This window comes from Pyricularia grisea, assembly GCF_004355905.1.
Source record: "Pyricularia grisea strain NI907 chromosome Unknown Pyricularia_grisea_NI907_Scaffold_11, whole genome shotgun sequence".
In the NCBI taxonomy this organism is placed as follows: Eukaryota; Fungi; Ascomycota; class Sordariomycetes; order Magnaporthales; family Pyriculariaceae; genus Pyricularia; species Pyricularia grisea.
Genome location: NW_022156723.1, coordinates 348,058 through 374,464, shown reverse-complemented (window position 1 = coordinate 374,464; position 26,407 = coordinate 348,058). Strand labels below are relative to the sequence as shown.

The window sequence follows — 26,407 nt, the reverse complement described above, 5'->3', positions numbered from 1 at the left end:
TCGGTTTCTTGGCTCGGGGACGCCGAAGACCATCAGTTGATAAGTTAGCATATAGCCGAGAGCCTTGCCAATAAGGGTTGGCATGCTAGGCGAGGAGGCATTTCTACAGCTGTCACACCCATTCGGAGACGTCTATATAATCCGGTAGCATCCCGTCCAGCAGTGTGAAAGTTTTGCCAGGACAGGTCCAGACATCACAAAACGTATCTTCAATAAACACATGGCGTTTCTTCAGTTGCAATGGCAGCCCTGTTACAATGGGCCCGAAGGTTGTTCTTCGTCCAGTATGTTGGCAAGCAAAAGCCATCTCGGCATCTAAACCATGGCAGCTGCTAACGTTGCACTGCTAACATGCCACACAAACAGAACTCAACCACACCGAGCGCTCAACTTGTGCTGGTAGCGAAAGTCTAGGCCAGACTCACCTTGTCAGCGACTTTAGGTTCGTTCTTGGAAGTAATGAGCCGGAGCAGGATGTTCATGAAGGCACCATCAGCCCTGAGTCAGCCGGGAGTCGGCGTAAACTCGTCTCCGAACCCTCCATCCAGACCCTTGAGTGTCACACAGACATAGCTGGGGAGTCCTGGGGGCAGTCCGACCCGTTCGGGACAGCATTTTACGGAATTCCGCCGGTTCCTCGAGACCCTCCGACCGGGAGTTCCTACTTCAATCAACTGGAAAATTCAACTCTTATCCCAACTTCATGCCACTGCTCTCCTCCGGCATTCCTCCACTACGAACAGGTTTCAGATTTCCGGCAGCTGGTCCCGGAATACAGAGAAAACTGGGTGCTCATCATCGGTGGAATGGCGGAAGCTCGGGAACACGCCAAAAAGCTAGGCTTTAACAAGGCCTTGATATCCTCAGATCTGGCCAAGGAGACAGCAAACGTCCGCCCATTGCAGATAACAGCAAGCGTTCATGAAGCTGTTGCCCAACCGAGACTTCTGGCCGAGCGATCCGAGCCCATTTCCGCAGTTTTGACATTTGGCCAACCCCAAGACTGGAACCTGGACCTGCAGATCCTCCTGGGCCTATCCATTTCCGGGAATGGCACTGTGGGTTATGGTACGAGGGCCGGCGGCAATGTGCAAAGCCTCGGCTACCAGCAAGATTGTACACTCAGGATATACGGTTTGGAATGCCCGATGGCACAAGACGACATGCGTGCGTTCTTGTGTGCATTAGAATGCAAGTGGAACGGACGGATGACGCATGGGCTGTGAAAGTTACTGACTGCGACTTTGCTGTAGGCAATACATCAACTTGCAGGCTGGTGCGGTCTACTTGACCTCTTCTGGGATATAGATATACACACAGTGGACTCTATGGGTTGCTATAAGTCTGATTTTCTCACAATATTATTGCAACTGATTTATACATATACAGTACCAAAACTAAATTGTGTTTGCTTCTGGGTAGAATTTTCGGGTGACAGATAGCATGTTGATTCTGTTACTGACGCAGGGTGTCAGGCGGCAAAAGAGCAACTTGACTCAGACGATCGTTAAATACAGCCTCCGTGTACAGCCGCCGTGTGTCGCCAAACTGGAACATCGATATTAGTATTAATAAGGGATTACACGCGCCCCATGCACCGCAACCAAAGAGGACGTCCGTAATGCGCCAGACGGTTTCGCGCCTAACCCAAGTCACCAAACCCACTAGCGACACATATGATCACCATACAGAACTCAAGGGATTGATGAGCGACAAGGTAATAAAGTAAGAACTTTTCGAAGTTCTCTGAAGCTCTAATATTATTGGCCGCAACACACATCATCCCGCAGCTGACCTCTCAAGTCCGAGAAGGGTAGAACACCATCCTTTACCGGTATGTGGCGGCTTTGGAAGCTTTAGCTGCGAAGGTAAATCTAGAACTGTTTTTCAGAATGCCTGCAAAGCAGGTTTGCATGCGATATACTTTGGGAATGGTGCCTCAATCCATTGTCTGAGACCAATAGTTACATATGTAGTCATGACAGACAGTGGCAGGGGTTGATCTATGTCCACATTTATTTCTCTTGGTTAACCTTGAGCTTTACAAGCGCTTGTATATCTCTTGCAATGAACCGTCCGATGGCAATTGTGAACTCGGTTCCACCAGCCCAGGATGCCACATCAACAAGCAGGATACGGTTCACGATTGGCTACAGCTCCAAGGGAAGCTGAATGCTACGCTGAGTACAAGCTTTATGGAACTTGTCATTTCTTATTTCTAGTTCTACACTTGTTATCTGGTCTTTAGTTGAACAGGGATAGCCGTGGTGTTCTGTGCTAGCTCACCAGCGCTCCGGCAGCTTCCGAGTCCCTTTCAGCAAATAAAGCCAAAAGTTCGAGCTTGCCCAGGTAGCATAACAGCCACTCGGGACGTGGTTGTCAAGCATGAGCCAAAGGCTGGCCATCACGAACACAGGCCAGGACATATGGTGGCATTGGATTGTAATTGGTGCTAGAGATATATGAGGTTCCCCTGCAGCCACTGGTTGAATGTCAAAGGACCAAGACGGATGGGTTTACTTTGTATGCTGGAGCTCAAGTTTGCGCTAGGGTTTAGTCTTCTAAACAAATCCGAAGGCTACGTTTATTCCAACCCATAATATGCGACAATGATGCCGATGTCAGTGCGAACTGAACTTGGCAAGAGGCGATAATCTACAGTTTGGTGCTGGGACCTGTGCGGCGAGCGACTTTGACACACCCACGACCAACTCAGGCCAGGCCAGGCCAGGCTTTCAAGAAGCGAGCGTCATGGATTTTTAGACCACGGCAGGTCGAGAATTGGTTTTGATTCTTGCTCGGCCAGTAAGGCGGATGGCCCAACCCGCAGCAAAAACACTCAACATGATGATTGCCCCATTTGCAACTGCAACGGAGAACGTTCCTGCAATCGCCTTAGTAATCGCCTCGGCTACTTGATCCACCAAAGAAAGATTTCCTTCCAGGCTAGGATGCCTGAAACCCGCAAGCATGCTCCAGATTTCGTCACCTGTGATGTCGTCTTCCCCACCACTGAGCATCGCGTCGCTGAGGTATCTAAAGCCAAGATTCTGATATATGCAAGCGCAGACTGAGGTAGCAAGGGAGATGGCGCCGAAATGCAGCGTGGCGAATAGGGTAGCATAGCTGTTTGCTCGCTCAACACTCTTCTGATCCTGGTCCTGTAGCAGGATGGCTGTGTGCCGGAACACTAGCCCTACTCCTCCCCCAGATATGGCGAGTATGCCCATGACGATGCCGGCAGATCGATATGGATCTGCAGACATTTGCAGGACTGATGCAACGAGAATAAGCCCGCCGCCGAGAAGATTGAGACCAGGATCAACCCTGGCTCTCTTGAACAGTGTTTCGTGGAGTATCCTCGTGAAAAGCAACGACCCGACGTACGGCAGAAGATTTGCAGCAGCTTTGGCGAGGGTGGATCCTTGAGCAAGTAAAAACACAAGCGGCGCGTATTGCAGGTTGACCGTGTAGGAGGCAGAGGCCATGCTAGTGACGGTAAAAGCCAGAATATGCTCAATACCGATTGCTTCAAAAACAATTATGCGAGATGCAGGAGTGGTGCCGATGCAGCGGAACTGCTGTGTCGCATAGGCAACCAAGAGAAAGCCGGTAAGCACCCAAGCGACGTCGGCAGAAGTTGAGCCCCAGGTCCAGCGATGACCCGAGAAGACTAGACATGCATGAAGCATCATGGCTGAGCCGCAATGTAAAATCCAACCCAGCCAGTCGGTCTCTACCAACCAGGACTGCTGTCTGGGGTTCCCTGCGATTCCGCTTGCAGTTTGGCGTCTTAGGTGCAACGGGGGAAGGAAGAAGTAGTACCCGATCCATAGGACAAGCACTATCGGTATGTTTACGAAGAAGGCCTTTCAAGGTTAGCTTGGGTGCATTTTCGTACTTCCGTCCTGCGTTTCCGCACTGCGAGCAAGGCCTGAACTTACCCACCGCCACGTGGCCGTATAGCTGTCTGCGAATGCACCGGCAATGACCGGACCGAGAAATAGACCAAGCACAAAGCAGATATCTATGACAGCCTTTGTGCTGAGTGTGTTATCCGGACTAGCATATATAATGCCGTAAAGGAGGAGTCTGTCCGTGAAAAAATTAGATGGAGGAGAGGTACCGTAGCTCGGAGACGACAAGATCTCACCCGTGGTAGAGTCCTGCTCCTCCCGCCCCGCTGATTGCTCGCCCCAGGATCACGGCATTCATGTCTTTAGCGGTGCCAGACACAACCACGCCTACAACAAACACGATACTGTGAATGTAAAACTGCAGCTTCAAGTCTGCCAGCAGAGACAAGCGCCTACAAAGCGGCATGATGCACATTGCGACGGCCGGGTATGCAAGAACGACCCAAGCGAGCAAGTCATCCCGACCAAGGACGCTGAAGATTCGAGTCTGAGCGTTCGATGTGTTGCTTACGTTGTATCCTGAGTTGGACACAGTCAGAAATGAGGACCCTTCACATTCTGCAGCGGAACATACCTAGAAGCATGCTACTTAGTCCACAGCACAGCTCAAACATGAATGATCTCCAGGATATGCATTTTTCTTTCTCTTTGATTCTGTAAGAATTGATATCATCTGATTTTGCGGAAGACGGAAAGTCCCTGTCTTTGGGTTCCATAGTTACTATTATCACAGGGTTTCTCAATACGAAAAAGCAGTGATAACTACCAAAAAGAACATGTTTCCCCTAGTAACTTTCTGATCAGATTTTATGAAAGGATAATAATCCAAAACAGGCTGTTCAATGCCACGAACGAGCAGCAGATCGGAAGTCCACATACCTGTTATCTCAGAGCCAGTCTTAAGCCGCATCTTGCTTATTGCTCGGATTTCCTACGCGAATCAGCAGCTATGGGCTGAAGAAAGAGCTCCGTAAGCCCCTATCCATGGATCTCTTTACATAGCAGGCTCATATAATCAGGGGCGGACATGTCACCGAAGAACGGAAAGTATGTTCCTCCTATAACACACAAGACAATGGAGGAAAGGATGAGAGCATGCACACAAGCGGCACGTACCGGGCTGACTGTGAAAAACTTCCTGCAAGTATACATTTTACTTAGAATAATATCCCCAGCTCTGCACCTTCTCCTAGTACTTGTCCAAACGTTAGAGCTAGCTATCAGGCTACCTTTGCTTGGCTTCTTGGCCATCACCTTTTTTTCCAGACCTGTCACAGCATGGCAGGAGATCTATGATGCATTTTCACAGGCAGAAGTTTCCAAACTTCTGGTTTATACAGGAGGTGTCAAAGAATTGTTACAGAAACTGAAGAATCGGAGATCCGATATAGCGAACATGCGGTAGCGGTCGAGTAATGGTTTCTTTAGCCCATGCCGTATCAGATCCAACCGGCAGGTATTGAACAATTTTGTTTTTAGATTTCCACTCAGTGAATATACAAGCTCGACCAATAACCTTTGTGTGTTTAGCTCACAACTATGACTTAGACTGCTAGTGAGATTTACGCCTCTGTCTTGTGCTGCTTGATAGGGGGGCTTGCTCCAGCTGCGCTCAGATCCCATTGCACGGCTCCCTAGGCGAGAGCTCAGAAACAGCGGCCTCACAGGGTTTGAAGAAAAACTCCGGCATTTCAGTAGAATGATGCATTGGATACGTTTTCCGATAGACTGACCATAGATTGCCCACGATGATCCCAACGAGGCAAGACTTTAAGCTTCTGATCCTCGCAGTAGATTCGACCATTCGTAGCGTTGGATTCATCTACACTTCTATTGCTAATATCACTGTTCAAAGCATTCAAAGCTCCAACCTTCAAGTCAAGACTACCGGACCCAGGTGTGACCAGGCTTCAATTCGGTTAGTTACGGTAACGAAGCGTAATCTCGGATCCTATCTAACAAACAGCAGAAAGGTCGAGTACAGACGCATTTGACCATGAAACACCGGATGCTTGGCTAGCCTCTAAGGCCATTGCGAATATTATCGTATCTACTCTGCGGGTAGCTCAGCCAGTTTTGGAAATTCCGGCCATAAAGGGGAATGCCCAGTACAAGATTTTCAGGCGGGACATCACATTACTCTCAAGCTGCCCAATAGACGACTTTGTAGTAAGCTGGCTTTCACAGACTATATCCTTATTGATCACATTCCTGGACTAAAATGACAAGCAAAGACCTTAACAGAGCTCTAAGATTGATTATTTGGGAGAAACTCTCCCAAAATCAAGTTCTGCGGGAGAAGGTGTGCTATCATCGAAGTTCTACAAAACCAAGTGCATGAGACTGCAAGTAGAATGGTTCTAGCTGCTTACTTGCGAAATGAAATATGGTGTTAAGCGTTCACGCAACCTGTTTGCAAAGATGGCTTCTATCAATTTTGAGGGGAATGTTCATGTGTGCGTATCTTTACTGGTCAAAGCAAGTACTTTCCTCCTCAATTGCAAAATGGGATTCATTTTTGTGGTAAGGCTTCACATTCGAACGGCTAAATTTGGCTGCAAGACAAGTGAGGTTATTCAGGGCTTAGTAATGCGGGTTCAAGTGGAGCAATCCCGCCAAGGAATTAAGCGCCCCATCCCTGCAATACCAACTTCAGATGCCATAGGGACGGCGGTGCCAGTGGCCTTGGAAAAATCGAGGACAGAGCCAGGACGCATGTTGGAGCATTGGAGTAGTGATTATTGTCGCTCTAAAGTTTTCCGCCGAGCACCTGGTCTTCCCTTGCAATTGACTCTTATGCTCAGTGACTCTTGTCATCTCTACTCTCCGTCAATTTAATAGCAGGATGTCCTGTTGTGACCGCACATTTGAGGCAATAGAACAGGTTAAACCCTATTTGATACATGCTTGCTGTTTTTGCTTTTTCTGTCGAAGTGAGCTCTGTCCATTTTGCACATCTCAAGCAAGCAACCCCCACGACCAGGACTGGAGCGCGACGTCCCGGCATTGGTTATCTAGAAACTTTGGCTACCAAGTGACTCCATGATAAAGTTTCGAATAATAGCGGGAAGAACCTACTTGGAATTTCTGGTACGGCTTCGAACCCAGCACACCGGTCTGGTAGCCACTACCGTCAAGTCAAGTGGCTCTTCAATTGCCAGAGATGTATATCAGGCTTTGCAACATATCATTCATCTCTTCTATTGAACACACCGATGCGTAATTTCCTACTCTGTACATCCAGATATAGATGCTGTTGCCAACCAGGGCTAGTGACTTGAGATTCTTGTGACAGGCATAGTATCTTTATTTTAAGTATCCCTATTTGTAAGATCCCATAGGGCACCAATGTAACATATGTTCCGAGTGTGACCTCCTTTGAAAGGTCCTTGATCTCAAAGACTCCTCACAGTCTTCGGAGATCAGTTTGTGATCTCTGAGATCACCCCTTGTCTGTTGAAGATCAACTGTCTTGGCAGTCACGTGCCAGCACGTGACTTTGTCCTTACGTAAATCTGGTTCTGCCTGTCGGTGATTCTTCTGGGCGAGTGTCGTCAGGAGGGCATGACCCCACCTGGCCTCCCTGGTACCGGCCCAACCATCTGGTCGTAATAAAAGGGCTCGAACCCGGGCGGAAGCAATTCAAACAAAGATGGAGGAATTTCCTGGAGTTCTTGATTCCTCGCATGTATGTGAATGTGTTGTTGCAGGGGGTGTACTGACTTAATGAACTTTCGTTGCAGACTGGCATATGAATCGGACTCAACAGTGCGGTCTCGACGGCTTATTCCATAAAGTGATTTATTTCCAGAAAGTGTTCATAATTCAGAAGTGGGATTTAACTACAGTTGAAAGCAAACCCATTTTTCTCCTGTCAACACATGTTGGTTTTCTGTGTCTGCTCCATATAGTGCCGATTGAGCCTGGGTACCTACTGCGTATGCATTCGACGACCCTAAGGGCTCTATTCTTAAGTCAAGCCGAAGTATTATACTGCTGGCACTGTTGCAGTGGATATCTACTTAAGCAGCGAAGTTGGAGAGTCACCATTACTTCGAGATAATTCGGAAGATGTTTGATTATAGCCAAAAGTGAATGTTTGCAGCTATTGTTCTGCGGCCAAATCTGGATGTTCCCCATCTTAACAAGTAGACACAAGTATCACTCGGCCACCCCCACATTTCAAAGATTGAATTTCGGTACTGCAAGCGAAGATGTAGTTGCTCCAAACTGTGTACCAGCCGATGCACTTCTTACCAAATGTGCCGTAACGAATGCAAAGTTCAGAGATCAAAGCGTACCTGCGTCTGAAACTGCTCTTGAAGAACCAATTCTACCAGCACAAAATTATAAAATTTTGTGTCTATTGCTGAAGTCGACTTGCCTGATGTCACGGCCAGGGTAAGCATAGCACGGAAGCTAGTTTATTGGCACCTATCGACGAAGATTCTACTCTGAGGAGAGGGAGGGAAACAAACAAAGTTCTGAGCTTGACGCGACGTAGAGGAAGGTATCACCCTGGAGCTTAGCTAAAACAATAGTTGTTAAAATGCCGTGCAATTTGCTAGGTATTTGTTTCTCTCTAGGTTCATTTGCCTAATAGCCAAGTCGAGCAGATGGAAAATCTGCATACAAATCTTTCTCGTTTGTTTCAAGATCCCAATCGTCCGGTTCCAAGAGTTCCGGAGCAGGTTAAGCTTGGACTGCAGTTCGTCAGATTCATTAAACTGAAGCAAAATGTTTTCCAACAAGTCGTCTAGCTCAAAATGGTTTGCAGAATAGGTGGTAGGGCTGGAGCAATTGCTTGAGCTAACGGTCGAAGTATAAAGACTAGACGATGGTCTTGGGTTCATTATTTTTAAGCTGTATTCACGTCAAATATTCTTGCATTTGCCGAATTGATAGGGTTTTAATTGTTTTTATCCTCCAAAGAAGTGGCCTAAATGAGCCTCTGGCTGTGACCCAGACACGTTAGAGCAATCCAGTTTTGGTGCAATCAGACGCAGACGTTGTTACTAACACAGCAGTGCCAGAAGTAGCTATTTCTGATTGTTGCTAGGCCATAGGCAATCGTCCCAGGCCAAAGGCCCTCGTGTTTAGGGATCGGTCATACGCTTCCTCATCCACCTAGCCCGACGCCGTATTAGTAAAATTTCCCAGACACGAGTTGAAGCAACTGAACGTCTGACTGGCAGGTAACTAGGGTTTTCATTGAATGGGGAGAATTTCTGATGGAACTCAAGCATTGCTGTTAATCAAAGGTTGATTGCTGGTAAGCGATCCTGGAAAGAATTGTATCTACATGGTAATGAGCGTTGCTTATAGCCTATTTCCTAAGCGTGGTGATTGTGATCTCCTGATCCAGATGGTCCCCATCCTTGGCGTCATACGAGGTTTTGATTCCTTCCCTACATAATTTTGGATTTTGTCGGGGATATCTCTCCTGGGCGAGTGTAGGACGACTCTAGCTGGTGTCCCTGGTACCGGTTATAACACCTGTTTTGACGCACCCAAACTCAACTAGCACGGGCCACTACTTGTGGCAAAAGGGACAACGGTATGTGAGGTTCCATCGATGGTTTCCAGTGTTGTGTGCGGTTGTATTAATATGTGCTTTGTTACAACGGGCAAGCTTCTCATGTATACAGTCGTGCAGTAACGTTGCGTAATGGTTTTTGCTGACGTTGGTAAGGGTGTGGAAGACATTGAAAACGAACCGTTACCTTGGGCTGCGATGCTAAGTGAGCAGCTTTTCAAAATGTTAACTCACATGGCGTATGTGTTCCAACGTTAGACGTACCTAAAGCAGGGCGCCGTGCTAGGTGGCCTGGCGTTGCAAGCCTCCAGGTGACGTACGCCTTCCACTACTGTCAGCCACAGACAAAAGAGGTAAAACTGCATTTCAAGAGCTTAAAGAAGCAAATCCAGTGAGCTGTGATGGAACAGTGTGCTTTCTAACTTATATATACAAAGCTTTGTCAAAAGCAGTTTGGTATATTGGTAAAGACAATATATCACGTTCAATTGAGGCCGCTTCAANCAAAAATACAATCGTTTTCACGCTTCTCCGGTTCATTAACCTCTTCTTCATCAGCTAAAGGTTCCAAATTTTCTATATCCTTTTCCTGCAATCCAATAATGTTCTGTTTGTTAACCAAAAGCTCGTTTGGATCCGGAACCACCCTCCTCCTTTTAACCGGCCGTATTGCCTCCAGTTGTGCTTCCAATAAGCTGATTTTTTGCTGGGCGCTAGCCAAAAGGGTATCTTTAGCTTCGAAGCTTTTTTGGACTTTTGCAAATAAAAGACGTGAAGTAGCGTTGGTTTTGTTGGATTGGGAAAGTTTTTGCAGTTGAAATCGGACATCTCGGGTCGTTTTAGGGGTTTTCCAAATAAGTAAAGACGGGTCGTTAATTTTTTGGGCTGGGCTTTCCGGTGTTTTATCCCTTTGCAAACCGTTGTTTTTATCTTTTATAACGTTGGCATTGCTATTTTCTAACAAAAAAGGGCTTAAAAGTGGTTTAACCAAGTTTACCGGCCATAACCCCGTTGTACGCCAACCAGATTGAATGGTTTTTGCTATAAATGCTTTTAATCTGGCTTTTCGATAACAAAGTAGGAAATTTCGTTTTCCAATAATTGTTGAACAGCAAAATTGGCTAACAAATCCAAGTTGACGTCGATAAGCTTCTTTTAACGGCCCAAAAACCGATAGATCCAATGGTTGGAGAACGTGTGACGAATGAGGGGGTAAATATAGGAGTTGAATATTGTTTTGCAAGCAAAGAAGCATAAATTCGTCCGTTATATGTGATCCATGGCCATCCAAAACTAATAACCGCTTTTCAGGGGTTAAAGGTTGGGTATACGGAATAAACACTTTTTTTAACCATTCGATAGCCGTTTCGTTATTTGTCCACCCGTTTTCGGTTGCGTGAAATTTCCAATTATCGAAAAGGCTTAAATCCGTCGGAAACCATTGTTGTTGTACGTTTTTTCCCTTAAATATAACAAGGGGAGGGAGGGCAACGCCCGTAGCCGATATACATTCGATTATAGTCGTCCAACCCCGCGTTCCGGGCTCTTTCCGTTGCAACGGCCGGATCCCGTTAAGCCCTAATACCAGGCCGTTAGATCCTTTACCTTCCATTATACCGGTTTCGTCCATATTCCAACGGTTTTCCGGTTTAATAGCGTTAATAACCGGGTTCGTAATATAAAGCCACCAAGATTTAATTACCTCCGTAGTAGCGCCATTAACCCGGGCGTTATCTATTCGACGGGGCCTTTGGGTTTTAAGGATTGGATAACGAGCCAAAAAACGAGTTATCCAACGTTTTCCAAGGCCTTTTGTCTCTCCGGCGGCTTGAAGAATTCGTTCGGCAAAAAAGCGTAATTTTTGATGCGTTGGCGGAAGCCCTAAAGCTGTTTGGGTAAATACCTAATCAGCCAAATGCTTTTCCTATTCCGTAAAAAGCCTTTAAAAAGGGCTTTGTGCTTTTTTATAAGTTTGAGAACCTTTAAGTCGACTTTGAAGTGTAGACCTAGGTATTCCCCATTTTCGGGAGGTTTTTGCAATTGGATTGCCATTATTGACGTCGTTAATTGCAGATATAAGCTGTTTTTCAGTATATTGCTTCATTGGAAAATGGAGAATTAAGATTAGAAAAAAGTAAATCCAAAAGTGAAAGATTCATCGAGATATTTATAATAGAAGTTGGAGGATAAAAATAAAAGTGTTGTTATTTTTGGGTGCCGAACAGGGGGGGTGCCGAACAGGGGGTACGCAACGTTACTTAATGGTTTTTGCTGACGTTGGTAAGGGTGTGGAAGACATTGAAAACGAACCGTTACCTTGGGCTGCGATGCTAAGTGAGCAGCTTTTCAAAATGTTAACTCACATGGCGTATGTGTTCCAACGTTAGACGTACCTAAAGCAGGGCGCCGTGCTAGGTGGCCTGGCGTTGCAAGCCTCCAGGTGACGTACGCCTTCCACTACTGTCAGCCACAGACAAAAGAGGTAAAACTGCATTTCAAGAGCTTAAAGAAGCAAATCCAGTGAGCTGTGATGGAACAGTGTGCTTTCTAACTTATATATACAAAGCTTTGTCAAAAGCAGTTTGGTATATTGGTAAAGACAATATATCACGTTCAATTGAGGCCGCTTCAACGCGTACAAATATCTGCGGAACATGAGACTAAACGCCATTGATTGTCAGTTGCACATCGTAAGTTTGTTTTGGTGATTTTTGGTGTAACTCGCCCAAATTTGGCGTCCATAGTTCCCTGGGCCTGCCACGGCAATAAACCTGGATGCTTTTCGTGACCAAGAGTTCCAGGATCTTCTTTCGCCTTGTTAAGTAGTCAAGTAGCGTCAGGCTGTCCCCACATTTTGAATATTGAGTTTATGTACTAAAAGCGGAAGTTAAGCCGGACGGCCAATGGAAAAGTACGAACAGGCTCAAACATCAACGCTGCCCAGGACCCCCAGATCGCGAAGCACATCCACACACTCCACAGGTTGCCAAGCAAAAGAGCTCAAATTGTGCTTGAGTAATATCCACACTATCCAATGCAATTTTTCAAATGCAACAGCAAAAACCGAATAACCCCTAGACCGCCAAATACAATAGCCAAAACTAGCTGTAAGGAATATCTACAATGTATGTTTCCAAGAAGCCCAATCTGGCTGCAAAGAACCATACCACCCGATAGTTAGCAAGAAATGATCAATGATTGTATGAGCAGGGTTGTTTCGGTTTGGAGTCAATCTATCTTCCACTTTTAGTACATGTACAACCGGAGGGCAGGCGGGAGCCTAGTGACTTTGTCGCTAGTCAACCCGTAGAATATCAGTGTTCAATCTTCAAAAATTTGGGGTCGACCGAAAGATACTTGACTCTATTATTTGACAATGTAAGGGAAGGAAGATCCACATCTGACAGCAGAATAAGCCAGACATGTCTGTCTTCTATTTGCCAAACTACGCGGTTTTGGGTCCCGAGTCCGTTGCCCTATCTCCGTTAAGTTTTGCCTATAAGTTGTCAATTGCGATCCATACAATGCCAGTCTACGGATCTCACTTGTAGTTTTACCCTGGACGACGTCATTTCGTGGTGCGACTTATAACTGCTCTTACCGCACAACCCCCATGATATCTTGCATTTTATCTGTTTCGTCACTATTACTGTAATGGTATTTCCAATGATAATTTCCACCTAAATATATCAAGGAGGAGTTCATTAGATCGATAAGTGGAAAGGAGTTAGCTGTGCCATCAGGAAGCATCCGCAAGTCTCCAAAATGGTTGATACAAAGGCGCTTGCATTAACCGCTATCATGCTCGCTCCCTGCGTAATGGCAGAGATGCGGCTCAATGTGACGTCGATCAGCGCACAAGACGGCGCCTTTACCATTGAGTGTTGGGAGGTGGATTCGTCCATCACCACTGACGGTAATTTAAGCTTGGGGAACGTACAAAATATCACCTGGTTATCCCACCCGCAAAGTTCGAAGGGCCACAATACCCTTTGCAATCTGTAAGATCTTCTCAATAACAACGCAGCATTTCAGCTCCACACGTCCCAGGTGGCTGTTCTTCATAAAAGGAACGTTTCGTCTCACGCTTCCCGGCAACGATTCAACCGAGGCATACCTCGCGGGAACTCGGGCTTTTGTTCGCGGCTGATACGGCAGATGTAAGCCTCACAGGTCACGCTAGTGCGTCACTGGGTGATACCGAGACTGTTTTTTCTCGGATTGCCACGGAGGGTGGATTGCTTCCTGACCATAGAAGAATACATTTGGGCGCATGCGATATGACAGAAAAGGCAGGCAGGAGGAGGCTAGGACAAAACCTGGAGGCTTGGGGGCCAGAAGTGGTCGAAGCTGTCCAATACCCCAAGCCTTCATTCCTCAGCCTATCAATCCTTAATGGTTTAAGCTTAAAAAAGGGAGGTGTTGAGTGCTCATGGTGTAAATTCAACGAGCGAAAGTACCTAAGCTATTTGCTCTCAGTGGGCTTCGGGGACAGGTAACGAGTGATTGGAAAAGTACGGAGAAATGGCGTTACTGGCATGTAGGTACTGTCAAAAAAGCGATCCCAAAGAGGCAAGGCTGCAATATAGGGGCGATTCTATTCGAAGATCTAAAGCCAAGTGTAAAGAAAGAAGAAAGGCCCGCAGTGCCAATCGCGTACACGCGCCTAAGCGAACAAACAAACAAACGAACCCTAACGCGCTGTCACGTGAGGCGGAGCTAGTCACGGCTAGCAGTCGCCTAGGCACGCCACTCCGTAACAGGTACCATTAGAACCCGTCAAGGGATCCATGATTTCCGGGTTCTTCAATTATACGGAATAATAGAAAACATCTATTGAAATTCAAGACGTGTAGGTAGTTGCACAACAAACCAAAGACAACCCCTGACGCGTCACCGACGCGCCACAAAGCTAAGCTGTCCGATCGGGCCCTCAGTACGCCTGGGCTATGCACCAAGAACAAGACAAATATGCCGTCATATGAAAAGCGACTGCGAAATGACGCCGATAACATTTATACCGTCTGGGAAGTCTGTGACCTACGATACTATGGATGTTTCCTATACGGTTGAACCTGCCAAAGAATGGAAGAGAATGACGCGGTACAATAGCTTTATCTGTAAGTTTGGCGTCATTGTGATATGTCCTATCATACTCGTACACTTCTAACGGTCGCATCTGGACATAGTAAACTGTGTCAAGCATTCCAGTGAGGACTTGTCTTTGTCACGAACGAATCTTTGATTGAGCGTTTCAAGGCGAATCAATACAGAACGCTTCCAGACGGCGAGCACAAGACAGTGGATGGAGACGACTCGAAGCAGCCAGTATAGCTTGGGGTGGTGCGTTGAGTGACCCCGTACGTTCGAACTCGCCCTTTTGCACCGTCTTCCCTCGGTCGTACTGAATGACACCTCCACTTGTGCCGCTAGGCTGGCTCACCACAACGCCACCCAGTCGAACATCAGCAGGGCGTCATACACCTCTCGTTCTTTTGGAAGCCACAGTTCGTTGAGCCATAGATCCAAGCACGCTTTTTCGACGTCAAGGTGGGGACGAGCATTGTCCATCTTTTCAAAGACCCAATTTCCTACTTTTGCTACCAAGACGGATTGGGTCCTGAAATGTGTGTTTTAGGTTTGACACTTGGATCTGCCCGACTTTCTTCTGCTTTGTGCTTTTGTTCAGCTCGTAAAGCTCGCCTCCAAGGGCCAGGAAAGCCAGTAGGCTGTGGCGGCAATTGCTTTTCAGCAGATATTGCATGCTTTCGCGCAGTATTTTCGCCTTTGTTCTATCAGCCTCGTTGCCCCCCTGGCTTTTGCAGGCGCTGCAGATTGAGAGCGATACGATCTCTCTCCTTGCTGCTCAAACTCTTATCCGCCCTTATCCTTCGTCCGGTTTTGTTGACTCGGTCGTGAACCGGCATGGGACCGTGTCGAGTCATGGTTCTAGTTTGGGTGGGGTGTTGGTGTTTCGAGCAAAACGTCGCTATAATAATTGTTTGAGCTTGTGGATGTATTGTTACTGTGCTTTGCAATGCAGTCTGGTCTTGAGGACGAGGCTCTATCCGCCGTGGTCCGTGGTAGCTATTCCTAGGCAGCAAACGCGATTCACTTTTGCTCGCCATATGGTCGCAGCATTGTTTTGGTTCACGAGCTACTGTTGTGTCGCGTTTGCATTGGATTAAAGTAGACCCGTCTTAAGGTTAGGGCCAGGTTCAAAGTACGATATCAAAGGTAAAGAACCCAATACTTTTTGACATTTGTAAGTTGTTTGCTGTATTAGACCAGTGCTGTTACAATTTTGCAGATCTTCTCTGATGTGAATTTGCATTCTGGAAGGAGAAACCCTCTTTGCACCAGCCCAGGCTTGACGTGGCGGTGCCCGCTAACGGCCTGGCTGACGGGCTGCATTGACGTCTCCAAGACTAGGACGGGGGGCCTGATCCCCCACAGTTCTAGATCCAAGTTGTGAGGATCAGGCCCCTAGACCTACCCTCAGAATCACGACTCGGCTCCACACCGAGCCAGGGATCGGACAAGGATCCACTACCTCCGGATTTAAGCGCGTCTCTTGAGCGCGTCGTCGATTGTAATTTCTCTCTTCTCTTCAGTTTAGAATTTTCGTCGATAGCGCCTAATACACTGAGGTTCTCCAATGTATGCCTGGCCGTGACATTATATCCTATAGGTGTTCGTATTGTGTTTTCAGTATCGCGCCTTATAAACGTTTGTATTCTTTCTTCGGTATCGTAAATATCATTATACCGTTCCCGCTTGCTAATATATTTAATTTAAATACAATTACAAAAGCGATCCTAGGAAAATAAAATTGCAATATAGGGGCGATCTTGTTCGAAAATTCAAAATTAAATGTACAAAAAGGAAAGACACACGGTATAAACTGCGTGCACGCTCCTAAACAAATATAAAATTATGAACCCTGGTATATTACTACGTGGGGTGGAATTAATTACGGTTGGCAATCGCCCAGGCACGCCATTCTATAATAATATGCCGTTTCATTAAAAGCTCGAACACGTTACCATTTTCAACTTTAATCCATAGCCGCAGTTTATCGAATTTGAACCAGATCATAAAAAATGTCAAAATGAAGATTACGCACGGAACGCAAAATAGCAATGCAATAAAAAATTTTAATAAACGAAAAATGGGTTTTGGTAAAAATAAAATTTCCTTCGATTTCCTAAGTAAGGTAAAACGGCCATAAACTAATATAACAATAAAAATGCCGATACCAGTTAGTACTACGCCGCTTGTTAGAATATGGCGGAAATATGGCCCTGTAATTTGCGCAAAAATAACGTTGACATTTTCAATTTTTTGAAAATGCTGTTTTAATATTTTTACAATTTCCGGTTCGATAAAAGTAAAAAAGTTGAAAAGCAGGGTATTATATAAAGTTTTGTTACCGATTTGGATATAAAATTTTCCAGTCCCCAAGAAGCAGTTTTTGGGAATTAGTTTTGATATAAATTGGGGTGTTTAGCCAATAATCTTGGATATATTTTTGATTATTTTTGGGACCAATGTAGTAATTGTTCCAGTTATATTGTGGAAATTGTTTAAAATGTTAGAAATACAAAATCCGGGTTTTATACTGTTGGAAAAACCTTTTTGCTGCCGAAAACGCCATTCCAGAGCATTGAATTTTAAAATTTGCGTAATATTATACNGACCCAATCCTACTTTTGCTACCGAGACGGATTGGGTCCTGAAATGTGTGTTTTAGGTTTGACACTTGGATCTGCCCGACTTTCTTCCGCTTTGTGCTTTTGTTCAGCTTGTAAGGCTCGCCTCCAAGGGCCAGGAGAGCCAGTAAGCTGTGGCGACAATTGCTTTTGAGCAGATATTGCATGCTTTCGCGCAGTATTTTCGCCTTTGTTCTATCAGCCTCGTTGCCCCTGGCTTTTGCAGGCGCTGCAGATTGAGAGCGATACGATCTCTGTCCTTGCTGCTCAAACTCTTATCCGCCCTTATCCTTCGTCCGGTTTTGTTGACTCGGTCGTGAACCGGCATGGGACCGTGTCGAGTCATGGTTCTAGTTTGGGTGGGGTGTTGGTGTTTCGAGCAAAACGTCGCTATAATAATTGTTTGAGCTTGTGGATGCCGAACAGGGGGTACGCAACGTTATTGTTACTGTGCTTTGCAATGCAGTCTGGTCTTGAGGACGAGGCTCTATCCGCCGTGGTCCGTGGTAGCTATTCCTAGGCAGCAAACGCGATTCACTTTTGCTCGCCATATGGTCGCAGCATTGTTTTGGTTCACGAGCTACTGTTGTGTCGCGTTTGCATTGAATTAAAGTAGACCCGTCTTAAGGGTTAGGGCCAGGTTCAAAGTGCGATATCAAAGGTAAAGAACCCGATACTTTTTGACATTTGTAAGTTGTTTGCTATATTAGACCAGTGCTGTTACAATTTTGCAGATCGTCTCTGATGTGAATTTGCATTCTGGAAGGAGAAACCCTCTTGCACTAGCCCAGGCTTGACGTGGCGGTGCCCGCTAACGGGCTGCATTGACGTCTCCAAGACTAGGACGGGGGGCCTGATCCCCCACAGTTCTAGATCCAAGTTGTCACCACCCCGTTAGGTGGGAGGTCGCCGCTTGACCACAAGCAGTATGTATACAGTAGGTTTGATGATAAGAGCCGCACTGTGCGTGGCAGACTTATTTGATATTTTGTTTAGTTTTTTATCCGATAAATATATCGTTTACCATTTTGAGGAAAATAAATTTTTGCCGTGGGAATTGTCGTTTGTCTATTTGTAAAATAAACCGAAAATATTCGGTGGTTTTTGCGGTAATTTTCCGGCTAAAATTTCCAAAATCAAAAAAATTGAGGGAGTCTTTTAATAGGTAATTTTAAACGTTGGGCGATTTTTTCGCGAGGCTCAATCGAATAAATAAATATATGTTTGTTCTGATATTATAAAGAGTTTGGGCGTTAAAATTACGATTTTTGTTTTGCAATTAAATGGAAATAAAATAGGTATTTAATTTAGATAATTTATCAATTTTGATTATTCAAAATATGCAAATTGCCGAGGAAATTTCCGGTAATTCTAAGAACTTTCCAAATTAAGCGAGGAAATCAATAACGAATTATTAACCAAATTGTTAGGTTGCAAATACGAATTTGTATAGTCTAAAACCTGTAATATGTTGGCGAGAATTTTGCGGTCGGGGCTATAACGGCTTGGTGGCCGGCCTTTTAATGTAAGAAATAAAAACCTGCGTCCACGAAAACGCTTTTTTGTCAGAAAAAGTAATTGTTTTTTTGAGCGGGTTTAGGAAACGCTGTTCTAATTTTTTTCCTATATTTATAATCGCGGGAACGGCGACGACGGAATTTGGGCATTTAGCACTTTTTAGCCTATTTCTTTTTAAAAGTTTCCTTATAAGCGCGTTAATTAATTAATGTACCGTTGGCAATTTTATTTATAAAAAGTTCGTACAATATATTTAGATTTTTAACTTCTTCAAAAAATTAGGTATTTAATTTTGCCAAAACATATTCGTTTGACAAAATTTTGCGTTTTAATTAAAAAAACATTAGCCAAGTACGCCAACGTGTCAATTTTACCAACAAAAATATAAATGTCCATAGTTTTGTTTGTTGAGTTAAATATTATTTCGGTCAATTTTCGGCCTATTGCAATATTTTGGTTATCGTCGTGGTATACCGCAATTAAAATTGAGAGTATTTTGGCAATATTATTAAAAAAGCTTTTTTCGAGGCGTAACGGCTGCGAAATAGGTCGTTAGGCGGATTTTTCATTAGCGAAAAAAAACAGTTATACGATTGCATTTGGTTTTGTAAATGTTTTTATCTTTTTTCATTATATTGGCGATTTAGATAATCCAAATATTGAAAATATTATTTTTATTCTCGAAATTCTTTTGCCATTGCGATTAAATAATGGTCGTTTCGCCGATTATATGTTTGTTTTTGTTTATTATTTTGTTTTTTATTTGGCGGTAAACGAAAACATTTTGTTTAGAAATTTTAGAATTTTGTTCCTATTGTTTAACATTTTGACAAAAAATTAGTGGGGAGAGTTTCGCGCCTTTTTGGAGATTTAAAATTAATTCGCATTTGTACAATCCGTTATCAATTGGTTAATTTTATTATATATCGTCTTAGGGCTTAATGGTTTTTTTTAGGTTTTATATTAACGTTGGTAGAAGCGGGTTTTATTAATTTTGAGTTTACTGGGGCAATTATAATTGTTTCGTTTTGGTCCGAATTTTTGGTATTGGGAATAGCAATGCCGGAAACTAAATTATTCTGTTTTGCTAAATCTTTACGCGGCGATATTAATTTCGCGAATAGTATTATTTATAGTTTAATTTACCGTCGTATATAACCGGCGTAGTAAACATATAAATAAAAGGATTAAACAAAATATTTCACTTGTTTTTACTAGCAGATTATAATAAACTTAAATATATATTACGGTTAGGTATATATTGAAAATCTGTAGTATATGGGGCGCTATTAACGAAAGGTTTAAATTAAAAAGAGGAGAGAAATTACAATTGACGGCGCATTTGAAAAACGCGTTTAAATACGGGGTAAGTAGACCCTTTTGTTACAAAAGCAATCCAAATAAGATAAAATTGCAATATAAGGGTGATTTTATTCAAAAATCTAAAGTCAAATGTAAAAAGAAGGCATGCAATGCTAATCGCGTGCACGCGTTTAAATAAATATAAAATAGCGAACCCTAATATGCTATTACGTGGGGTGGAACTAATTACGGTTGGTAATCGCCCAGGTACGTTATTCCGTAATATTACCCCCCCCCCCCCCCCNTTACCCCCCCCCCACGTCCGCCCCGCGAACGATTAAAAGGTTTGCTGTATTTTGTTTCATTTTTACCGGCGACGTCGCAATTTGCGGTTTATATTATGCCCCGTAACCGGGGCGTTATTATATTCGTCGAAATTATTGTTTCCCGAACTTTTAAACGTATGGGAAGGCCGGTTTTGTCGGCGGAAACGTTATAATATTATCGTAATTATATAAACGCATTTTTAATTTTTCCCGGGTTGTAGAATTCCAGGACAGGGTTCCAATTTCTTTATTGGACTTAATATTAAAATATATTCTATAATATCCACAAAAATATTACCTGCTTAATTTCCTATTTCTTTCCGTTAATATTTTTAAAACGTTGATTATTTTATTTTCGGGCCTTTTTGCGGTTTATCCGTCCAATAAATCGCGTGGATTTAACCGAAGGCGGTCTGTATAAAATACGCGGTTTTTTTTCTAAAAGTTTTGGCAATTACAAATGGTAAAAATACCCCCGTTCTTTTAATTATATAATTACATTTAGTCAACGGTTAATTTAATCTACTGTTCGAACGGTCCGCTACCCCATACTCTTTAATAATATAAACAACGTTTTTTCTTTCGAAATCGGGTTCCTGGTATTTATTGGCTTAAGTATATATTTGTTATTGCGTTATTTGGAAATATGTGCGTATCATATCCACGTGGTTTTCGGGTTTTTTAATGGTTATTTGAATTTCGGCTTTTGTAGATTGTTTACGGGTAGGTAATCTTTTTTAAATCGGTTTTGTGCATCTAATCAAAATGCACATAAATTGGGTAACCGTTTTCAGTTCCGAAAGTTGAAAATCCTCCCAAAGAATTATAGGGTAACGTTGCCTGCACCAAATTAATTACGGATATACGTTTGTCCCAATTACATTGGAAATAATTAGTATACGGGCGCAATTTTTGGTTGATATAGACGTTTACAATTTTTATTTGCCCTGTTATTTGGAAATAGCTAATTGTCGGAAAATTTCTATTTAATGTGCAAAATTTTGGATACTTTATTAGTTAGATTTAATATAAATTGCGAATTTTTACTAGAAACAATTTTCGTAGATAAATTATAAACGCGGTAAGAACCTTCGTAATATATATCATAATTGCATTTTTGTAATAACTATCGTTATGTATAAAATAACCCACGACCGTTTCGTTAACGTATTGTTTTTAATTTCGATTTGGGTACTAATTTAAAATTTACAATGGTAATACTCTATTATTAATCCGGTACAAGTAATGGTTGCAAAAATCCAGGGATTTTATTTTTTGGAATTTTTGTTAATTAGTAAAAGTAATTGGCAATATAACAATCCATTATTCTGCTTACATTTGGTTACCAAAATTATTATACTATCAAACGGCGTATTTTATTGCGGCCCATTTTGGCCACAATAATAATTTTATAAATTTTACAAGTTATTTTGGTTGGCCATTTCCATTGCCTGGGATTATCAGTTGTCCTCGGTATAATACGTGCTTATTATATAATAACGTCCAATATTTCTTCCTGAATTATAGGTTTTAGTTTGGTATTGTTGCAATAGCTGTAAATATTTGTTAGTTTTAAATATTGTTTCGGCGAATAACAATTGCCCAATTGCGCGAATTAAGTCGATTGTTATTAATAATATTCCAAAACCGTTATTGGTAATAATTTGCCAATATAAAAAGGGGTTAATTATGTAACAACTGTTGCTAATATTATCAATAAGACGGAAAATAACCATATAATGTTTTATTTTGAAACGTCTTTTTTTAAATATTTTCATATTTTGCGGGTTAGAATATCTGCCAGCACGTTTTCGCTACCGGGGCGGTAGATATTTTTAAAATTATATTGGGAAAAAGAATCGGCCCAGGCGGCCTGCCGAAGATTGAATAACCGTTTGTAAAAGAATATAACACGGTTTTGTAACTAATAATTGCCACAAATTTCTTTTAGTGCCTATTATTTTTAGTTTCCAGGCTTTTAACGCTTTAACAAATGTGAAGAATTTTTTATCGTAAATGGGGTAATTAAATTCCGCCTATTGTATAATTTCGGAAAGAAGTGCAATCAGGTGCTATTTTTGGATATTTGGGTTCTGTTGCAGCAACGTTCCGGCTATTATTTTTCCGGACATATTAATTTTTATTTTTATTTTGTAATCCGGTTGGTAATGGGTAAAGACGGCTATAAAAGTTTATGCTTTCTTAACGTAGCAAAAACGACGCGGCAATATTTATTCCATTACAAAAACATTGTTCTTTTCGTCGAATTTGCTAGCGGTTTGGTTACCCGGCTACATTTTGAAACAGATCTTTTATAAAATTTGCAAAACCCTAAAGAAAATTGCATTCCTTTTACGGGAATGGGTGTTATTTATTATTTTACGGGGTTTGTTTTATTTGGGTCAATAACGACGCTTTTGGTATTTATAGCAAAACCCAGAAATTGTATCTTTGTAACATGAAACTTATATTCTTTTAATATTAATTTGAAATCGAAATTTTATTAAATTTTTCCAGGATTTGCCGGATGTAAATTTAATACTTTTCCTCGGTTTTGTTCCCAAATAAAATATCGTCTATAGAAACGGAATAAAAATCATCTAAATATTTTCTTAAAATTTTGTTAGTAAATTTTGGAACGTGGCCAGCCCTTTGGTAAAGCCAAAAAATAACATATTATACCGGGAAATTCCGTATCAGGTTTTCAAAATTATATAATTTCGATATTCCGGATTTATACGGATCCGGTAAAAAACTTGTTTAATGTTGATTTTGGTAAAATTTCTAACTTTGGAAGTCCGGGCCAATATTTTTCGATTAACAGTAAAGACCAAATGTTTTCTTTTGGCAAAAGCGTTTAATTTTAAATAATCGGCGCATAACTGGAATCTTTAACCGTTTCTTCGTGCAGACAGGATGGGGGCGGCCCAAGGGGTCGATTTTGGTTTTATAAAAGAATTTGGAGGTTTTTTTGGAAATATTTTTTTGCAAATTTTCAATATTTTTCTGTTATTTTGTAAAATTGATTATATTCTAATATTTTGGGGTTACTTCCAAATTATATACTATAACTTAATCCCGGTCGAAAAAACGGTATTTAACCCGATTCTGTTTTGCTAAATACTTTTGATAAATTATGGTAATATTTGAGAATTCTTTTTAATAATATTCCCCGCAAATTTCCGTTGTTATTAGAAATAATTTCTCGGTATTTGTATACCGCTGAGTATTATTGATTTCGTTTATCAAAATATAGCAAAAAATTAGATTTTACTGTATTACATAAATAAATTATATAACCTGTATTATTACAATATTTGTTTGTCGGTTTTCATATTAACCTACCGCGTTTCTTTTAATATATATATTTTTTTTGGTATTTTTTTATATGCGAAAGCAACTTTTGGTTTTTAGGATTTTATTTTTTGATATAACTTAAATTTATTATTTTAATTTTTAGTTTTGGTAAATCGTAAAATTTCCGATATATCTTCTGTGACCTCAAATCGGCGTAAATTTCCCGGTGCACAAAAACTTTCCAAGTTTGTTCCGACTTAACCAGCAATTTTATTTCACGAAATATCGACGGAAAGTGTTTAGTTATTTTTTCCAAAATTTGAATTTGTTACTATATTATTCGGTACCGGAAAACGGATTTTTTTCCAACGCGGCATTTTGACAAACCGCGTCCGATTGGTATATAAAGTTTACAAGCCCCGGACTTAATAATTGGAACATACTGGTATTTGAATAATATATCGTTAACAAAGGTAGACTTTCCGGAAATTAAAACCGTCGGTGGCGATAATTAGTAAATATTCCGTATTTTGTTAGAGAAAATTGTTCAACAATTATTTCTTATAATATATCCAGAATTAATATCGGCGTTTCGCAGAATTTCCGGTTTTATATAACAAAAGTTGTCAGCATAATAATATCAATTTATTATAAAGTGTTTCGGTTATAATTTCTAATATCTTAACGGTAAAAACCGACGATTTTAAAAAATATAATGTTATATATATTTATTGGACAAACCGTCTGTTAGTAGGAATATATTTATTTGTTCCGGTTTTATTTAAAATACGAATATTATAATCGAATTTATCCAGGGAAATAATGGCCGCTATAAATATAAAATCACCGTTTAAATATTTTTGCAGGAACTTATAAAATATCAATTTTTCAAACAAATTTTGCTTTTCAGCAATTCTTTTTGCAATAATCTGGTAACTTCAATTTTTGGAAATGGTGGGGCAGCCGGTACTACCGTTGGGGTAATCTTTGCTAATATAATCCAGTTTACAATATTGGAAACATCTGTTACAATCAAGGTATCGGGGTAACCTGTTCTTATGGTAAAGTACAGTGGGTTGAAGCAACTGAGCGTCTGACTGGGTAACTGGGTATTCCCAATGATTGGGGTGAAGTTATGATCGGTCTCAAGTAAGTATTGAGGTTAACTAGAGTTTGATTACTGCTAAGCAATCCTAGAATCGAATCTATCTGCATAGTAATAAGCGTTCCTTATATAGACTCTGTTCCAAATGTGATCTCTCCTGATCTGTTTGATCTGTGGTTCTCAACTGAGATTCTACAGATCATTGAGATCAATTCCCTGGTGGTCACGTGCTGTCACGTGATTCCTCACGTAATCTCGTTCCTGTCGGTCGGTGGTTCCTTTCTTAGTGTGTCGTCAGGAGGGGTGTAACCCCACCTGGCCTCTCTGGTACCGGCTCAACTGTCTGGTTATAACAACATCTGCCTATCCGGATAAATTTACGCATTTCTTCCACGTTTAGTTTGCTTTTTTATTTTTTGTTCGTAACGTTTTTCACAATTCGGGTTAATTTTTCAAATATTTTCATGTTTTTATTGTTCGAGATAATTTTGGTTTTGTTTTTACTTTCAATTTTCAAAATATGAATTTTAATAAAATTATAAGAAGTACCCTCGACCGTACGGATGTAAACGTCGAAAGAAACGACAGTATTTTGGTAATATATAATTATTGCAATTCGTGAATTGGTTAATAAACGGCGGTGTAATTCCCGTTTCTAATTTCGCTTCGGAAAACGGGTTTAACTTGCTAATTTAATAAATTTGTTTTTAAAAATTATAAATTCATTTTTGACCAATATGATTAATTTGTCCAACCTATTCCGCGTGATACATTCAAATTTTCTATTTTTTATTCTTCGTGCCTATAATTTATTAGATCGTCATATAGAATTATTTAATCGGAGTAAATACTTTTAGAATATAAAAACAAAATATTGGCGGCGTTATTGAGAAAACAGGACTTGACGTAGGCGCGTGTATTTATATCGGTGAAATAATATATTCCGTCGAATAACAATTTGTTTTCGATTTAATAATATGAAATTTCGAAAATTATTTTATTTTTATCAGAATTATTTGAAAGTATAGGGGGATCTTTTACGTGGAATTTATATTGCAAATTACCAGAACCGGTATTAATAATAATTGCGCTAATTTTTCGCCGGGAACGGGTTTCGCAGAATAGGCGCTAAATGGTTGTTTCGTTTTTTGATTTGGTATTATTGAATAATTTAATTTAATTTTGCATATAAATAATACAGTTTTCTAATATGTTTATTATTAGTTGATATTTATGTTCGGAAAAGAAAATTCTGTCAATTTGGCGTATTGGTCCGTTAATAATATTTATTAGTAGTAGAATTCGCTGGTTTTAATTACTTGACAGAACGAGATTATTAGTATATATTTCGGATATTGGTAATTTTGTTTTCTCCCTAACAGTTATAATATTTCTCACGCGGTTCCTGGTCGAAGGGCGATTTTGAATCCATATTTATACCGTAAACTATTAACGTTAGTGTTTTGCGCGGGGAAAATATATTTCCAAACAATTGTAATTACATTCGACCTTTTATTTTCCCAATTGGGCGGTTGACTACCGTTCGGCGTCATTTTGGTTATTTAGGTATTATATCCTATAGGTGTTCGTATTTTGTTTTCGGTATCGCGCCTTATAAACATTTGTATTCTTTCTTCGGTATCGTAAATACTATTATACCGTTCCCGGTTGCTAATATATTCAATTTAAATACA

At 41.6% G+C, this 26,407-nt stretch overlaps 8 protein-coding genes across 8 annotated transcripts; 3 read left to right on the top strand and 5 right to left on the bottom strand.

Annotated features, from left to right (window-relative positions):
- Positions 1-220: 220 nt before the first annotated feature.
- PgNI_12315 (uncharacterized protein) lies at positions 221-1,226 on the top strand (the record flags this gene model as incomplete). The annotated part of the gene is made up of 2 exons (XM_031132267.1): positions 221-284; positions 367-1,226. The coding sequence occupies 2 exons, from the start codon at positions 221-223 to the stop codon at positions 1,224-1,226; spliced, it is 924 nt and encodes a 307-aa protein (XP_030976158.1).
- Positions 1,227-2,205: 979 nt separating this feature from the next.
- Positions 2,206-4,827, bottom strand: PgNI_12314 (uncharacterized protein; the record flags this gene model as incomplete). The annotated part of the gene is made up of 4 exons (XM_031132266.1): positions 2,206-3,869; positions 3,945-4,092; positions 4,154-4,436; positions 4,797-4,827. The coding sequence occupies 4 exons, from the start codon at positions 4,825-4,827 to the stop codon at positions 2,760-2,762; spliced, it is 1,572 nt and encodes a 523-aa protein (XP_030976188.1). The 3' UTR covers positions 2,206-2,759.
- An 838-nt stretch (positions 4,828-5,665) lies between these two features.
- On the top strand, positions 5,666-5,911 carry PgNI_12313 (uncharacterized protein; the record flags this gene model as incomplete). The annotated part of the gene is made up of 2 exons (XM_031132265.1): positions 5,666-5,835; positions 5,884-5,911. 2 exons carry the CDS (start codon positions 5,666-5,668, stop codon positions 5,909-5,911), a joined length of 198 nt encoding a protein of 65 aa, XP_030976183.1.
- Positions 5,912-6,594: 683 nt separating this feature from the next.
- On the bottom strand, positions 6,595-7,070 carry PgNI_12312 (uncharacterized protein). Its single transcript, XM_031132264.1, has 2 exons — positions 6,996-7,070; positions 6,595-6,931 (listed from the first exon to the last, which is right to left on the bottom strand). Exon 2 carries the CDS (start codon positions 6,922-6,924, stop codon positions 6,718-6,720), a length of 207 nt encoding a protein of 68 aa, XP_030976191.1. The 5' UTR covers positions 6,925-6,931; positions 6,996-7,070; the 3' UTR covers positions 6,595-6,717.
- A 2,069-nt stretch (positions 7,071-9,139) lies between these two features.
- On the bottom strand, positions 9,140-9,925 carry PgNI_12311 (uncharacterized protein). Its single transcript, XM_031132263.1, has 2 exons — positions 9,718-9,925; positions 9,140-9,666 (listed from the first exon to the last, which is right to left on the bottom strand). Exons 1-2 carry the CDS (start codon positions 9,816-9,818, stop codon positions 9,438-9,440), a joined length of 330 nt encoding a protein of 109 aa, XP_030976160.1. The 5' UTR covers positions 9,819-9,925; the 3' UTR covers positions 9,140-9,437.
- Positions 9,926-13,218: 3,293 nt separating this feature from the next.
- Positions 13,219-13,737, top strand: PgNI_12310 (uncharacterized protein; the record flags this gene model as incomplete). Its single annotated transcript, XM_031132262.1, has 3 exons — positions 13,219-13,454; positions 13,489-13,591; positions 13,627-13,737. The coding sequence occupies 3 exons, from the start codon at positions 13,219-13,221 to the stop codon at positions 13,735-13,737; spliced, it is 450 nt and encodes a 149-aa protein (XP_030976190.1).
- Positions 13,738-15,028: 1,291 nt separating this feature from the next.
- PgNI_12309 (uncharacterized protein) lies at positions 15,029-15,398 on the bottom strand (the record flags this gene model as incomplete). The annotated part of the gene is given in 2 exon segments (XM_031132261.1): positions 15,029-15,315; positions 15,326-15,398. 2 exon segments carry the CDS (start codon positions 15,396-15,398, stop codon positions 15,029-15,031), a joined length of 360 nt encoding a protein of 119 aa, XP_030976185.1.
- A 1,855-nt stretch (positions 15,399-17,253) lies between these two features.
- Positions 17,254-17,511, bottom strand: PgNI_12308 (uncharacterized protein; the record flags this gene model as incomplete). The annotated part of the gene is made up of 1 exon (XM_031132260.1): positions 17,254-17,511. One exon carries the CDS (start codon positions 17,509-17,511, stop codon positions 17,254-17,256), a length of 258 nt encoding a protein of 85 aa, XP_030976186.1.
- Positions 17,512-26,407: the final 8,896 nt, after the last annotated feature.

Coding starts and splice junctions, on each gene's coding strand:
- PgNI_12312 (XM_031132264.1), bottom strand. CDS start 6,924: ATGCCGGGACGTCGCGCTCCAGTCCTGGTCGTGGGGGTTGCTTGCTTG.
- PgNI_12311 (XM_031132263.1), bottom strand. CDS start 9,818: ATGCAGTTTTACCTCTTTTGTCTGTGGCTGACAGTAGTGGAAGGCGTA. Junction 9,667..9,717: donor AGCACGGCGCCCTGCTTTAG/GTACGTCTAACG, acceptor CATTTTGAAAAG/CTGCTCACTTAGCATCGCAG.